Consider the following 16,277-nt stretch of genomic DNA (forward strand, 5'->3'; position numbering starts at 1 on the left):
GAGGCTTAGTGTCTAGCAGCAGGGACAAAGGAATATTTACTGAAAGGTAAATGGTCAGACCATATTACAGAAAATGATCTCTGCCCCCATAGCAAAGGAAGTAAAAACAACAGTTAGTTGGCTTCTGCCTCTTGTGATCTCTTGCTGTTGATGGTGTGTGTTCACTTGGCCAAGATATCTCAGGACCTTCTTTAAGCTCAAGTCTCTGGAGACGCCAGTCTTGAGCGCTAGAACATCCAGTACAGAAAACCACATGAGACAGCAGGTCCCCGATGCTCCTGGGAAGAGTCTTGGTCCTTTTGACTTCCCAAAAGCCATCCCATTCCCTCAGAGCCAAGAACCATCCTTCTCCAATCAAAGTGTAAAGCCACAGGAAGTCACACTCACTCCTAATATTAGGCTGTCCAAGAGAGAAAAGTTTTCTAGAGGGAAGTGAAGCATGTTCCAAGTCTCGTGGGTCCTCCAAGCATGTCCCAAGGATACCTCTAGAATCTAGTCCTGCAAAACACATACGGGCTTTGATCAGAACATAAAATAATAACCTGGATTCTCTCCTGGGGACCCTAAGAGGTTTCTGTAAACATACCCCTTCCAGGGTCCAGGAATGAGGTTACTCTTCCCAGATTCCTAGAGGTGAGAAGGGGCAGATTGCAGCTCTAAGGTATACTATCACCTAGTGAAAAGGCTTTGGAACCAGAAGACCTGAGTTTGAATCCTAATGCTGACTCTCTGGGCCTCAAGAAAATGAGGACTTTGGACTCAGTGCCCTTTAAGGTCACTTCTGCCTCTAAATCTATGATCACCTAGGAGTTGATCCCCTCTGAAGGCCTCAGTTTCCCCATCTGTAAAATAAGAGGGTTGGACAAAATTATCTCTCGTATGCCTTTTAGCTTTAAATTCATGATTGTGAACCTTCCATTCTTGATTACAGTAGCACTAGAAAAGGCTGTTAGGGTGTACATATTTTTACTGGATGGGGAAATGACCTTCCCAGGAAGCAGTTTCTCAAGGAGATGCTAAACAATTCTTCTGAGTTCTATCTGGGGCTTTCAAACCATCCCTAGATTGATGGGAGTGGAGGCTCAGAACAAGCATCATATGAGAAATAAAGCTTGGAGGAAGGAGGGAAGGGGAAGAGAAAGGAACACATATTATTCCATGTATACTGTGTACCAGGCACTTTATAAATATTATCTCACTTGATCTTCTTAACAACCTTGTAAGGTAAGTGCTGTGCTTATCCCTATTTTACAGTTGAGGAAACTGAGGCAGATAGAATTACCACAACTCGTAAGTGTCTTGAGGCTGGAAAAGAACTCAGGTCTTTCTGATACCAGTTCCAGTACTCTATTCCCCATGCCATCTAGCTAAGGGTATCAAGATGGCCAAGTAGGGGAAGCTACCACCTCCCAAGGCAGCCATGTTGAAATGACTTCAATTGTTAGGATATTTCATCCTTACATCCAGTCTACATTTGCCTTTTTACAACTTCCACTCATTGTGTTTTTAGGTCAAACAGAATAGATCTAATCCCTCTACCTTTCGACAGCCTTTCAAAAGAGGTATGAGGTGACCTATTTATCCTGGGGGTGTGTGTGTGTGTAATTTGTACACAATTGTTGCTGTGGCCTCCTCCATTAGACTGGGAGCTCCTTAAGAGCAGGGCCTGCTTTTTTTGGCCTTGCTTTCTATCCCCAGCACTCTGCACAGGGCCTGGGATGTAGTGTGTCCTGGAAGCTAAATGTCTCTGGAATGGGCAATCAAGGTCCTTCGCCATCCCGGGTAGTTTCTCTTTGATGCTCTGCAGCTTATCCACGTCCTTCTTAAACTATGGTGCTTAGAACTAGAACACATTCCTCTCATTCCTGGAAGTTAGTCCTTTCTTAATGAAGGCCAACACCGCGTTAACTTTTGCGGTGGCTAAATTACATTGCTGACTCATTGAAAATCCAGTTGTTGTTTTTTAAACCTTACCTTCTGTCTTAGAATCAATAATACGTGTTGGTTCCAAGGGAGAAGAGTGGTAAGAGCTAGGCAGTTGGGGTTAAGTGACTGGCCCAGGGTTACAGAGGGCCCTTGGAAGTGTCTGAGGCCGTATTTAAACCCGGGAAGACTCATCTTCATGAGTGCAAATCTGGTCTCAGACACTTAGTATCTATTTGACCCCCAGGCAAGTCACTTAGCCCTATTCAAATATTACTGACCTTGGTTCAACAGGCACACCTTTTGTTCAGGTGGTTCAGGTGCCTAGAAATCTATCAAGGACAACTGTTCCTTGGGTTTCTATTCCCAGTTAGCCATATTAATTCCATCATTCTCTTTGGCAGAGGAAAAATCAAAATAATAAATGAGGAGTGCTGACTTCCCCGTTTGCTATATATTATCATCCCATCCATCCCAAGCATAGGTCCTAAACCTTATTTCATCCCTTTATTTCTCCCAACATGTCGCTCATTATACTATCTTTAAGTTTCCTGGACAGTTTGAGGTCATTCTGAATTTTAGAACTATTGATCATATCTTTACAAGACTATATCTTGGAAAAATGAGGTGGTTCAGTGAGTAGAGAGCTAGGCTTGGAGACAGGAAGTCCTGGGTTCAAATTTGATCTCAGACACTTTCTATTTGTATGACCTTGAGCAAGTCACTTAACCTCAATCACCTAGTCCTTATGGATCTTCTGCCTTGGAAACAACACACAATATTGATTCTAAGAGAAAGTAAAAAAAAAAAAGATAGAGCCTTGTGTTAGCTATAAGACCCTGTGCAAGTCACTTAATCTCTTTATCTCAGTTTCTTCATCTGTAAAATTGGAGAAATAATTTCATCTTACAATACCCTAAGAGATAGGGACTATTATGTCCTATTTGTAAAGCCCTTTGCAACACTTAAATGTTATATAATTAATGATCATGATTGTTATTTGATAATACATGTATAATCCAGACCAAATTGCTTACCATCTCTGAGAGGTGGAGGGAAGGGAGACAGATAATTTGGATCTTATAGTTTTGGAAAATGGATGTTGAAAATGGTTATTACATGTAATTGGGAAAATAAAAGCTCTTTGAATAAAGAAGGACAATTTTTAAATAAATAAATTGTGAAAAAATGTATCATTATTATTACCTGAGAGGTCAAATTTACCTCCTTGGGTTAGGCCTTTTTGTTCCTCTTGTTTGCTGATTAAACTTTGGGCATTTATGGCCAGGAGTTTCACTGTTGTCTCCTCTTAGGTCTTGTCTTCTCTGAATTTCTGATATCCCAAGTGCTCTTCTTCTTTCATTGCAGCTACTCTCTATAGTATCTGGCTTGGGGGACAGACATAGTATATAGACAAACTTTTCCCTCCTCCACCCTTTTGATTAGATCTGCCCAATATCTTGCATGATATTCTTACCAGCCTTTGAACAGTATACTTCATCTCTGGCCAGGAATCTGTCATCCCAATATTTTAAATTGTGGTTCAAAAGTCCAAATCCCATTTTCTTAGTCAGCTGTTTACTTCCCAAATCACCCTTCTGTTCATCTCCTTTCAGTGGGTGGTTGTGAAAGAAACAAAACCTGTGCCTCAGTGTTTCTTGTTCGAGGCTATAATATCTGGCAATATCTTTTGGTGCCATCTAGCAGTGGCATCAGTGCCCAGATATGGGCAGCTGTCATCTGTTTCGGTCTTTCTTGGGAGGTTCTCTTTTGTGTCTCGTTTGTTCCAGGAAGACAACAGACTTTAGCTGCCTCAGTTCTCTGAGTAGGGGATGACCAGCTATTCCTACTCTTCTCGTCTTCCTTTGACCCTTAATGGTTAGTTTCTTCCTTGACAGCTTCTGTGGCTCTGCTGTCATTCTCTGGAGCACAAGGGGCTTCTTCCTCCTCAGGACATTGCATCTAGGTCTCTCCTTTCCAGGGAGGGCCTAAAATCTGTTTTTTTAGCTCCAAGAGTATGAAAGTGTCTCTGATGTCCCAAGATTTCTGACTTTTCCTCTAAAGCAGTATGTTCTTGCTGACCACCCACCCTTGGCCCAATTGCTTACCTATGGGATAAGGAGAGAGTATCTAGGTTGGACTGTGCACACCATCTGCTTCTCTGCACATATATATATATATATATATATATATATATATGGGGAAGGGACAAACCCAGCTAGTGCCCCCTTTCCCATACTCTAGAGCAGGTCTTATTAACCTTTTTTGTGTCTTGCATCCCTCTGGAACTCTGGAGAAGCCTATGGACACTTTCTCAGAACAAGGTTTTTACATGAATACATAAAATAAAATGTAGGTATAAAGGGAGTCAAAGTTTAGGGAAATCAGGGTATAATGTTATTCCCGTCCCGGGTTGGGGCTACTTTGGCCCATGGACCCCAAGTGAAGATCCCCTACTCTAGAGGTTCATCTTGATGATTTTTTAAAAATCACCATATGCAATTTTACTGTTTACAACACAAACACTAATTATTAGAGTGAAAGGGTCAGAGAATCCTCAGGTAAGGTTCAGGTAAAAGGCATCCCTATGCAGTTTTAGGACAAAGTAGCTCTTTTTTAAGAGTTCTAAAGAAGGCCAATTTTGGTGATGTCATTGTACCCAAAGAGAGCAGATAGCTCGGAGTATGTCGGTGGCATCCTGAGATCTGAGAGGGAGAAGGGCTGGAGAGATCAGGAAAGGCTGAAGCTAGGCCTTGAAGGGAAGGTTAAGAGGCCATTGCCTCCAAAGGGATCACATAGCAGAAATGAGATGGCCCCCAGAGAAGTCTGAAGATACTGAGTGGCCCAACCTCATTTGGCCAGGGGGAGGCCTGTGGTATAGGTGTGGGAGTAAGATTGCTGCAAAGATCGAATGCAGGGCTACGATCTGTGACTTTACTCTACCCACAGGGAGGGCTGGAGACAGCACTGGGCCGGGGATCAAGAAGAAACAAAGGGTTACGTGGAATAAGGTGACAACTTCCTATCCCAATTGGTTTCTGAGGTGTGGAGACAACCAGGAGAATGTGCCAGCCCCACGGAAGCTCCAGCCAGTCTGGCCAATCTTCCTGGGCTTTCCATAGGTTGGAATCTGATTTCTGAAATTTCTCAAGAGCCTCGGCAGATTTAAACCAATCACCCAAACCGGAAGGCCAACAGAACCTAGAAACTGCCCCAAGACTTTTCTGGTCACATAGAAAAGATATGCAAGGCAAGGTTTCCATTTCAAGCTCATTCACTCTACAGCTCAGAGGACAGAGAAGTTCGAGAGTGATTCTGCCTCACAAAATGGCAAAAAGCAGGGGAGCAAAGAGCGAGCCCGAAGAAAGCTTAGCTGAAGATTGAACTCAGCCTGATTACCCAAGAACATTTATAAGCTCACAGTTTATCTGAAGTTCCTAGAAATCCCCAAATCTTGTCTGTTCTGTATAAGGAGGGCACCTAATGAGAGGAAACGGAGTGGGGGAGGCACCTCAAATGGTGGGGAAAGGAACAGCCACCAGAAGCATCACTACATTCAGAAACAAAATCAACATTCACAGGCCTGCTTGCTAATTCAAATCCAGCCAGTTGTCCCAACGCTCTTTTTGGCATACTCTGAATTTGAAAAGGTAATAAATTCATGCCCCGTTTCATTATCCATCATCAGCTAAATGCTTCATGTTAAGTACAATGATTCTACCCAAAATCTTAGCAGTCTGGCTCTGGGTTCAAATCTTATCTATCTCTGATCCTTACTGTCTAACTCTGGGTCATGCTTTGCGTCTTCCTGGCCTCAGGCTCCCCATCTGTAAAATGGGGGGGACTGAATGACAAGATCTGCAAGGCGTCTTTTGGCTCTTTGTCTACGCGCTGATGCTTTGCCAACATTTCCAAAGCATTCTTCTCTCATCCTCAACAACTGCATTTGTAAGAGAACACCTTTTGGGAATGAGCAGTTAGTAAGTATGGCTATGTAGACAGTGCCAGGCACTGTGCTAAGGGCTTTTATAAATATTACCTCATTTGACCCTCACAACAAACCTAGGAGGGAGGTGCTATTTTCCCTTTTTTACAGATGAGGAAACTGAGGGAGCGCTCACTCGACTGCTAAAGAACTGTTAAGCATTTTCTGTGCCAGACTTAGCACGAATCACTGAAGGTAAAAATACAAGCAGTGGCATAGGCCTTGTTCTCACTGCATTCTAATGGGGGGTGGGGTTCAGTATTTACAGGGGAAATGAGATGGGGGCAGTGATATGGTATGGCAAGGCCTAGGAAGTACAAAAGAGGCCTGGGATGGTCTGGTATGGAGATAGCTAGCCAGGGCAAAGGAGCCCTAGAACAGGTGGGAGGAAAGTGAAGGTTGGCCCACCAGTGTCCATAGTTGCTCCAGGGGTGTAATTCCAGGCTCTGGCATGGAGGAGGTAGAGTTGAAAAAAGAATCAAAAAGGTGAAGAAGAGTGGAACAGCTGGCAATTGGAAGCCTACCAAGGGATCCTCCAAAGTGGCTCCCTGCTTCCTATTAAAACAGAAATCTTCCAAGGATGTCACGACTGCAAATTATGGAGAACCTCAATCAACAAGGAATCACTATTCTGGCAGTGGCAGGCACTAGGGAGGAGCAGAGTTCAAAGATGGCCCTTGCCAATGGGTTTACACTCTTCTAGGATGATCCAGGGATGATGGCCTCCTGGCTATTCGTTAAACAACATCCTTCATCTCCAGACTCTGGACATTTGCCCTGGCTGTCCTCCCCCATCTAGAATGCTCTCTCTACTCATCCCTGCCTTTTGGATTCCTATAAGTCCCAGTTCAAATCTCACCTTCATCGAGAAGCCTGTCCTGATCTTTCTTAATGCTAGTGCCTTCCCTCTATCAATGATCTCCTATAAAAAACTAGTTTGAGGCAGTCTGGTGGCACAGTGGATAGAGCGCTGGATCTGGAGTTAGAAAGACCTGAGTTCAAATCTGTCAGACATTTACTAGTTGTGTGACCCTGAGCAAATCACTTAGCCTCTGTTGCCTCAGTTTGCCCAACTATAAAATGAGGATAATAACAGCACTTATTTCTTGGGGTGTGAGGACCAAATGAGACAGTGTTTGTAAAAAGTGCTTGGCACACAGCAGGACATATATTAATGCTTATTTCTCAACCCCCTTCATGTTGAATCTGCATGTTGAATCCCGGGAGCTCTTTTAGAGCAAGGACTATTTTTGGCTTTTCTCTGTATTCCCAGTTAGATCTGGCATGCAGTATGTGCTTAAGAAATGCTTACTGCTTTCTCTCTCTCTCTCTCTCCCTCCCTCTAATACCTTTCTTCCTCCTGTTAGTAATTAAAAACTCCATAAAAGGTAAAAAAAAAAGAAATGCTTACTGAGGGGCCGCTGGGTGGCTCAATGGATTGAGAGCCAGGTCTAGAGATGGGAGGTCCTAGGTTCAAATCTGGCCTCAGACACTTCCCAGCTGTGTGACCCTGGGCAAGTCACTTCACCCCCATTGCCTAGTCCTTAGTACTCTTCTGCCTTGGAACCAATACACAGTATTGATTCCAAGATGGAAGATAAGGGTTTAAAAAAAAAAGAAATGTAAATTGTGTTTAGACAAATAAAGAACATTTAGAAAATAAATACCCAGTGATGGAGAAAAGGGGCAGAGAGAGAGCAGAGACCACTAACATGAATTTTGTATTTGTTGCACTTGTTGTAGAGGAAAGGCCAATTGGAGGCAGTGGTATATGAGCCGGCCTTTGAAGGGAGCTAGTGGTTCCAAGAGGCAGAGATGAAGAGAGAGAGCCTTCCAGGCACAGGGGCAGCTTGTGCAAAAGCATGGAGGTGGAAGATGACAAAGGCCAACAGAAAGATGCATGGTGGTCATAAGAAGATTGTATTGCCAGTGATGATGTGGGAAAAAGAAAGCCAAAGAGACAACACATGAGTGATGAGAAAAGGAAAAGGATGGGCAGCCCTGTCACTGTGAGGAAGGTCCTCCGACATGCCTGGGAGAGGTGGCATCCAAACGTAGAGATCACTGGATTTGGAAATGGGAAGATCTGGACCCAAATCCCATCTCAGACAATTAGCCCTGTGACCCTGGACCAGTCACTTCACATCTTTGAGCCTCATTTCCTTCATCTGTAACCTGAAGTACTTGGATTCAGTGACCTCAGAGGGCCTTTCTGGTTCTAGGCCTGTGATTCTAAGATTCTCTATGGACTCATGCAAGGACTTGGACAAGGTATGGATGGGATGCAATCTGTATTGGTGAAGGGAATCCCACAATGATGAGATTGTGGCTCCTTCTATGTACAAACTCCTCTGACACAGATACATAGAACAAAGAGAATGAAAAGACGTAAATGAGAAATCAGATCACAGGTGCAGGAAGGAGCAGACTCATGTCATTTTGGGGACCCTAGTAGGTCCTCAATAAATGTTCACTGATAGATGGAAGAAGAATTCACTCTGAGATTGCTAATGGACCATGGAGACTGTTCGAAATGCTGCTAAGGTTTCAAGTATGAGAGAGAGGGATCCTGGAGGAGCCATTAATACAAATATGGAAATCAGGTTTAGACGGAAGAAAATGAGCTCAAAGGCTCATAAGCTGGGGATGAACCACTTGTGGAGTTGGTAGAGATGAGGCTGAAGATACCTGGGGAACAGAGATCTCGGATAAGCCATCTGAGGCAAGAACTTGAGGTGGAAGAAAGGGCTAAAAGAAATTTTATCTCACAATCTCAGTCTTCTTAATAAAGCAGAACGGACTGCTTAGTTAGGATTGGTAGCTTAGGAAGAGGCAATGGGGCAGATGGGATAGAAAAAGGGCCATATTCCAGGCTTGATTCTGTCTAGGGTGTACTGGCTGCTCATTTAGACATGTGACCTGGATCAAATAAGTGTCCTCCTCCACAAAATGGGACCAGAAAGTCTGTATTATTTCACAGAGGAGGTGGTAAGTGAAATGCTTACTTTACAGAAATATTAGCTTAATGGCCAAATGTGAGGGAAAGGCTAGAAACGACTACTGTGAGGGCTCAGAGGCTTTTGGTAAGAAGGAAAAGGACTGCTGGCAGCAGCAAGGGCCAGTTCAGCCAGGGAACAGGGATGCGTAGGGGAATAATTCGCAGCAATCGGTGATGATCAAGAAAGGGGTCCACAAATTGGAGAGGAAGAGCCTTTGGTTTCCCATAGATTTTAGTTACATTTCTGCGTTTTTGCACCCTTCCTTTCATTTGTTCCTGGTGCTCTGCCTCCACAACCACATCCGAAGACAGTCGCTCTCTTCTTTCTTTTTGTTCATGATCCACGCACTAGATAAACACGAGCCTAACTGTGCAATGGCTCCAACCATCCCAAGGAAGTCTCTGGCCGAAGTCCAGCTTGTCTAGGCCAGGGGCTTTGTGGTATGGTGGGACAGTCAGTGTCACAGGGCCTGGGCCTTCCCTCTGCAATTACTCCCAACTTCAAGGTATACAGGGTGTTTGGGGCAGACGGACACCTCTGCTGTGAGGGCTGCTCCTCCACTTTTAGTGTTCAGCTTCAAGAAGCTACAGCCTACGTTTCTCAGCGGACAGGCTGGGTGAATTAGGTTGAGGAGAGCTGCGAAGCTTCAAACCCACTGGTGACTTAGAGGAATGTTTACGCCAAGCCTGTGAAGGCTCCCCTCTCCAGAAGGGACAGATGAGAACAATTTGTTCCAAGGGCCACGAAGGTGCTGTGGAGCACTTAGAGCCTGGTCCACGGCATCCCAGACCTCTGATGACTGGAAGAGAAAGTAAGGCTGACAACTCTGGGCCTCTCTGACTCCCTTAAACCCAATTCATGCTCTAGCCAAGACGCAGCTAGTGATGTCACCGATCCTCAGAAGAATGAACAATGACTTCCAACTTGAACCATCTACACGGTGGATGGACAGACGTGTTGGCTTGTCTCAACCATTACATATGGCGCCACCAATTAGAAGGTATCTGAGAGCAGGGGCTGGTCTTGCTTTTCTTTGCATCTGCAGAGCTTCGGATGGTGTCTGGCATGTAGTAAGGGCTTGAGAAATACCCCTTTACTGATTTTATTCTTTTTTTTTAAATTTCTGTCTTAGAATAGATATTGGTTCCAAGGCAGAGGAGTCTGGGGGCAACTCACACGCCAGGAACCCTCTGAGGCCAGATTTTATTCCTCTCTTGACCCGGACACAGACTGGCCTGTGTGATGGTCCTCTGGCCCATCACTGGGCGATCCAGCCCACTTTCCAAGGCTGTCCTGTAAGTGGCCATCAGGCGCCTCTCTGCACCCCATCGTTTCCTCTCTAGACTTCCCTCCACAAAGGAAATCATTGGTCGGGGATGGAAGGTCTGAAAATGGACACACATTGGGAATCAATTAATCCTTCCTTGCTTCCTTCCCTGCTGCCTTTGCCCACGGTCTCAGGTTCAGGAGGCGGCAGTTTCCGATGGCCTTCGAGGGTCAGTCCAGCGACTGACAGAAGGCCCTGTGGCTGGACCACGCCGGCACCCTCGGCTTTGCATTGCTTCCACAGGTCAGTCTATGCACAGCAGGTGTTGTCTGAGGCCTCGCCTGCCCTCGCTCTCTGCTCGCCCGTTTGGCAGGAGGGGAAACTGAGACCCGGAGGAACGAGAGGGCTATGGCCGGGGTAAGGGACCGGTAACCAGAGCAGCAGCCAAGGACAGCCCACCCAGTGGGTCGGAGGAGCCCGCCTGCCCCGCACTAGCTGCCTCCCCCCTTCCCCTCCCCCCAGCGCTCTGGGGCCCACTAACCGCTGTGCTCCGCTCCGTGCGCCCCTCCACAGACGGCTGCGCCGTGCTCTGCTCTGTTCCACTGGGGGCGCTCTCGAGTCCCGGAATGCTCAGTCGCGCCTGCGTCAGGTGGGGGGGGCAGCTCATGCCCCCACTCAGTACGCGTGCACAGCCTTGGAGCATGTGCAGTGTCCTGGGAAGGGGGAGGGGGTGCCCCACTCAGTGCGCGTGCCCAGCTCCAGGAGCACGTGCAGTAGTGGGGGAAGGAGGGGCAGGGGGGAGGGGCACTACTCAGTAAGCACGTGGGCAGGAAGCCCAGGAGCACGGGCAGTTGTGAGGGAGGATGCGCACACAGTCCAGGGCAGGTCCACGTGGGAGGGGCCACGTGCTGGAAGCTGGGCCTCACACCTTCTCACTGTCAGTCTGGGATAGAACAGCAGCTTATTGTCCCTGCGCCCTTCTCTTGTGCCTCCTGGCCCTCCTTCCCCTTTCAGTCAGAATGGGGCTGCCCTAGCATTGGGGAGAGCCCCTGGAGTGTGAAGAGCTCTATCCTCACTGAGTGGAGCGGCTGGTGCTCCCATTCTTCAGGTGAGGAAACTGAGTCAGCAGAAGGGAGCGGCTGGCAGGTAGTAGGTGGATCTGAACCCAGAACCCCCTAGCACAGCAGCTGGGGCCTGGAGAGGGATCTGGACAAGGTGGACCACCTCCCTTCCCTTTCTAGAAGAGGAAGCCAATCAAGAGCGTGAATGGATCCATGAGCTGCTGGCTTTGGGGCCCTTCCCCGGGTCAGGTCGCAGGACGTATCCCTCCCCCTTCCCCTCCCCAATCCTCCGTCTCCTGTAGGACTAGCTAGGCAGAGATGGGCTATGAGGGAAGGACGCTTCATTTAGAGGTTGCCATCTTCTTGTGAGTGCCCTGGGGAAGTGCCCTTGACTTTCTGCTGCTCATCATTTCAGCCTCTGTGGTATTTATCATGCCAGAAAGCTGGGAACAATCTCTTTTGAATGAGAGAAAAATAATACAGAGTGCTTCTCAAACCTTAAAGTGTTATAGAAAAGTTAGCTGGTTTCCTTCCTTCCTTCCTTCCTTCCTTCCTCCTTCCTTCCTTCCTTCCTTCCTTCCTTCCTTCCTTCCTTCCTTCCTTCCTTCCTTCCTTCCTTCCTTCCTTCCTTCCTTCCTTCCTTCCTTCCTTCCTTCCTTCCTTCCTTTCCCTCCCTCCCTCCCTCCCTCTCTTCTTTCTTTCTTTCTTTCTTTCTTTCTTTCTTTCTTTCTTTCTTTCTTTCTTTCTTTCTTTCTTTCTTTCTTTCTTTCTTTCTTTCTTTCTTTCTTTCTTTCTTTCTTTCTTTCTTTCTTTCTTTCCTCCTTCCCTTCTTCCTTCCTTCCTTCCTTCCTTCCTTCCTTCCTCCTTCCTTCCTTCCTTCCTTCCTTCCTTCCTTCCTTCCTTCCTTCCTTCCTTCCTTCCTTCCTTCCCTCCCTCCCTCCCTCCCTTTTCTTTCTTTCTTTCTTTCTTTCTTTCTTTCTTTCTTTCTTTCTTTCTTTCTTTCTTTCTTTCTTTCTTTCTTTCTTTCTTTCTTTCTTTCTTTCTTTCTTTCTTTCTTTCTTTCTTTCTTTCTTTCTTTCTTTCTTTCTTTCTTTCTGTTTTCTACTGTTTTTATAAGGAATGGTATTATAGTTTACCAAAAGCTTTTTATGCATCTGTTGAGATAATCATGTGGTTTCTGTTTGTGTGGGATGAAATCATGCATTATTCCCCAATATACATTGATTAGTATTAGTAATCATAGATTGGCAACTTCCTATAGAAAAATAGTGACCTTCCGTACCCACCACTAGGAGATAATCAATCTCTGCCTTTGAAGAGTAGAAGAAACCCCCTCCCCAAGCAGCTTAATACATATATTAATATAGACCTTTAATATACTCTTTTTAAAATGTGGCTGAAGAGCCCCCCTTTTTTCTATTCCTGTGGGAAGAAGTTTTGAGCATCCTAATTCCTATGAGAGCAATCTCCAAATTTACAAGTTATAATAATCTTAAATACACATCCTAAGAAATGATTACTAAAACCCAAGAATTGTTGTGATGTTATATATAGCCCGAGAAATGTTTCAGAGTGTTTCAGCCTGAATGCTGCCACCTGATAAATCCTTGATCAGGCCTAAAAACCTGACTCACCCAAAAATTGCAAACCTAAGGAATATTCCCATATCCTTGAAAACATTGGAAGATGAAGAAAAGATACTGGGAAGCATTAGGAAAGATTAAGGAGGATAGAGGAAGGGGGGTAGAATAAGATACAGATGATGGGAAAGTGGAGATAGCATTGTGAGGCTTCCCAAACCCGAGAGAAGCCCCAAGGTAGGAAGATAGAGGAAGGATAGAATTTTGGATACCTGAGGGGCGTGGTGGAGTCAAGTTAGAGATATGAGGTGGCAGAAATGAGTCAGAAACCAGGCCTTATTGATTATATTGGAGCCACAGCAGAACCCCAATCAGTGGCCATCTTTCCAAAAGGCTAATCCTGTCCAGTGATCCAAATTTAATACCACACAGGTCGGAGACATGATAGAGAAAAGAAAGTGCCTGGCCGAAGGCCAGGTCCCAGGTGAGAGAGATAGAGAAGGAAAGGAATTAAAGATGGAGCTTGGCCAGAGGCCAAGCTCCAGCAAGGACAGGCATCAGTGAGAGCTGAGATCCAAGAGAGGGGCGGAGATTGCTGTGGCTCCTTTTAATGTCTTTGATATGCAAATATACACAATACATAGGGATGATTATCATTGGTTAATGACAAGGTATAGGTGTGGTTTCTCTTAGCCAGGTGAACACAAAGAAACCTGTTTTCCCGCCTAACCTGGGGGAAGCTGGGGTCAAAGGTCAGAGGCTTTCCTAGCCATGTTCCAGACTGAGCATGCGCTCTTCTAAGCCACTCTGTACATACTGTTTCCCTTGCCCATAGCTAGGGGTGGACTGCTACAGCATTGTGTTGGATCCCTATAAAATCTGAGTAAATCTGGGTGTCAGTGTTCACTACTTCTGAGGCCTCTCAGATTGTGGAGCCTCTTTCTCTCCCTGGCTCCCTCCTCCCCCTCCCATCTTGTGAGGATACTGCCTATGCCCAGGCAGAGTTCCCTCACTCTATTCCACCCCCCCCCCCAACCTCTGAATAAAGCCAGGTGAACACTGTCAGCATTAAGTCTCCTGTCTGCTCATTAGAGTGATTCATGGGGTTACAAGCGGCCCCCCACCCCGAATTCCAGTTCACACATGTTGGTTTTGTTATTGATATGGTCAGTTATGGGGACAGTTTTCCTAATGTTGAACTGTCCCTGCATTCCTGGTGTAAAAACCACCTGATGTGAAAGAGGAATTGGGAAAGGCATGCAGCTCATAGTATATGAACCTTGTGATGTAATCCTGTAATCTCCTTGCTAGTATTTTTATTTAAACTTTTTGCATCAGTGTTCATTAGGGATATTGGTCTATAGTTTTCTTTCTGTTTTAGCAGTTACCTGGTGTGGGTTTTAAAATCAATAATGGATATCCAAGTATTCTATTTTATAAAGTTTTATTAATAATAACTCAAACAAAAGAACTGCTTGACTCCAGCCCAGTCATGTGTTCAAAAGAAGAAGAGGGAGGGGTTACAGCCACTTAAATACAATCTCAAAAAACGTGGGGGTGCAGGAAAATGGAATTTTTGGGAAAACTAAGGGACTTCTGGGGGATGAAGTCCAAAGGCTTAAAATCTCCATTTATACATATCTCCCTATGATCCTATAGGGAAACTAATTTCCTCAAAAGAATCATGGAAACATAATCAACTTAAAAATTGCAATAATTTGTGGATAAGAGGAAAAGAGAACAAAACCAATGATTACTAGGTTGAAAAAAAAGCCAATTTGGGGACAGTCCCCTTTGGTATAAGAGTATACATTCAAAACAAAGGCCTTTCATCCCTCCATAGTTCAATTCACATCCCAAAGTTCACTCTGGATCTTCGGGTGAAGCATGTGGTCTCTGCAGGCATCTATCTTCATAGGGCATTCTCGATTCTGGGAAGTAGCAAGTTTCTTATCCTAAAATTGCTCAAATTTAAATCAAAGTTCACAACAATAACTTGGCCTCACTGAGGTGAATAATAGCAAACAGAGGGATCACTTAGGGATGAATGGCTGTGTTATGAGGTATATGAATCAATTTGCAAAAGAAAATCCAAAACATGAAAAAATCCAAATAAAAGAAAAAAATAACTTGTGGATATAATACAAAATGTAAAAGTTTTATGTCTCAAACAATCTAAGTAAAGGAAAAACAAACCTATAACAGGTCCTTGAATCAGGGCCCAATTAAAATAATTTAAGCAATAATGCAATTATCAATCAGTAGCCAGGACTACAGAAAGTTTGCCACACTAGGAAAGACAGAAAAGGGACTAGATTATAGGAGCCAAATTTGAGATACTTGGTAGAATATGGGACAAGGAAGACCTGCCTTTAGCACATGTTAAACAGCTGCAACCTCGAACCCCAAACAAGTTCAAGTCCTTTTGTCTTGGCTCAAAATTACATCAATCCCACCAGGATTGGTTGGTCTCTTTGACCTTGTGCTCGATTGACATTATGCACTTTAGCTTTGTGCTTCTTTGGCACTGTGCAATGGCTCTTTATGTATTCTCTTGTCCTGGAATCAGACAGAATCATTAAGCAAAGTCCCATAATTTTTTTTTAACAATCAATGGCATCATTTTTATAGTCTAAAGCTTTTGGGGCATGCATTAATATTAGAACAAATGTATTTAAAACTTATATTACTGCAAAATAAAAAGAAAGAAAAATCAACACTGTTGACATGTGCTTCAAATACAAAAAGGAGAGAAAAAATAAACTCAGATACTATGTTGCACATGCAATAAAAAGTTTTTTTTTTAAAGTTTAAAAAATAAAAAATATATAGCTTAAAATCAGTGACATAGTGTGGCAGCCATGTGTGAGTACAAAATGATTTCCCGAATAAAACAGTAACACAGTAGATAATGCACATTTAATGAAGTACCAAAGTCTCCAAAATTCACATAGCCCAGTTATTACAGTAGCAAACAAACCCTCTATCATAACTTATTCACATAAGTTGCTGTATTGTTATTGGCTCGAAGGATACCCTTGGGGTTCTGGAAGGATACCTTTTGCAAGCATGCAATGACTCCAAACTTAGCTTAAAAACAAAAAGAGATTTATTAATTTAGAAAGTAATGTTGAGAGTGGCCAGGAGGATAGCAAGGTAGAACAGCAAGGTGGGGAGCAGTTCCCCGGGAGGACAGCATGAAAGGAAAGGCTGTTCCTCCATGGGGACAGCGTGGATGGAGAGGCTGACCCCCAGAGGACATCAGTTCTGGGGATTATATACTCTTTAGATGCTATGTCCTGGTGTGGATGTGACCAGAATGTTAGTCCCTCAAGCATTTGGTGGAGTGGGGTGGTCATCTGACTGGGGTCTGCTTGGAGGCATAAAGATTCATTTCTTTGTCCACCTTAAATCTAGAGGACAAAAGAGGGTAAACATCTCAGGACCCTGGGTGGGGTCATT

General features: G+C 44.6%; 1 protein-coding gene across 4 annotated transcripts in view; it reads right to left on the minus strand.

Annotated features, from left to right (window-relative positions):
* Positions 1 to 10,882, minus strand: part of MS4A13 (membrane spanning 4-domains A13) — a 23,285-nt gene extending 12,403 nt beyond the window's left edge. The window contains exons 1-3 of one of the 4 annotated variants that reach the window (XM_056801661.1): positions 10,716 to 10,882; positions 3,148 to 3,307; positions 388 to 498 (exon numbers count right to left, since the gene is read on the minus strand). In XM_056801661.1, the coding sequence (XP_056657639.1) occupies positions 388 to 441 (54 nt within the window). In that variant the 5' untranslated portion in view covers positions 442 to 498; positions 3,148 to 3,307; positions 10,716 to 10,882. Of the gene's footprint in view, positions 1 to 387; positions 499 to 3,129; positions 3,312 to 3,400; positions 4,090 to 10,715 lie in introns of those variants that run through there. The other 3 variants (XM_016423564.2, XM_007497593.3, XM_007497594.3) reach the window with 3 other exon arrangements.
* Between the last annotated feature and the right edge of the window lie 5,395 nt (positions 10,883 to 16,277).

This window comes from Monodelphis domestica, chromosome 6, assembly GCF_027887165.1.
Source record: "Monodelphis domestica isolate mMonDom1 chromosome 6, mMonDom1.pri, whole genome shotgun sequence".
In the NCBI taxonomy this organism is placed as follows: domain Eukaryota; kingdom Metazoa; phylum Chordata; class Mammalia; order Didelphimorphia; family Didelphidae; genus Monodelphis; species Monodelphis domestica.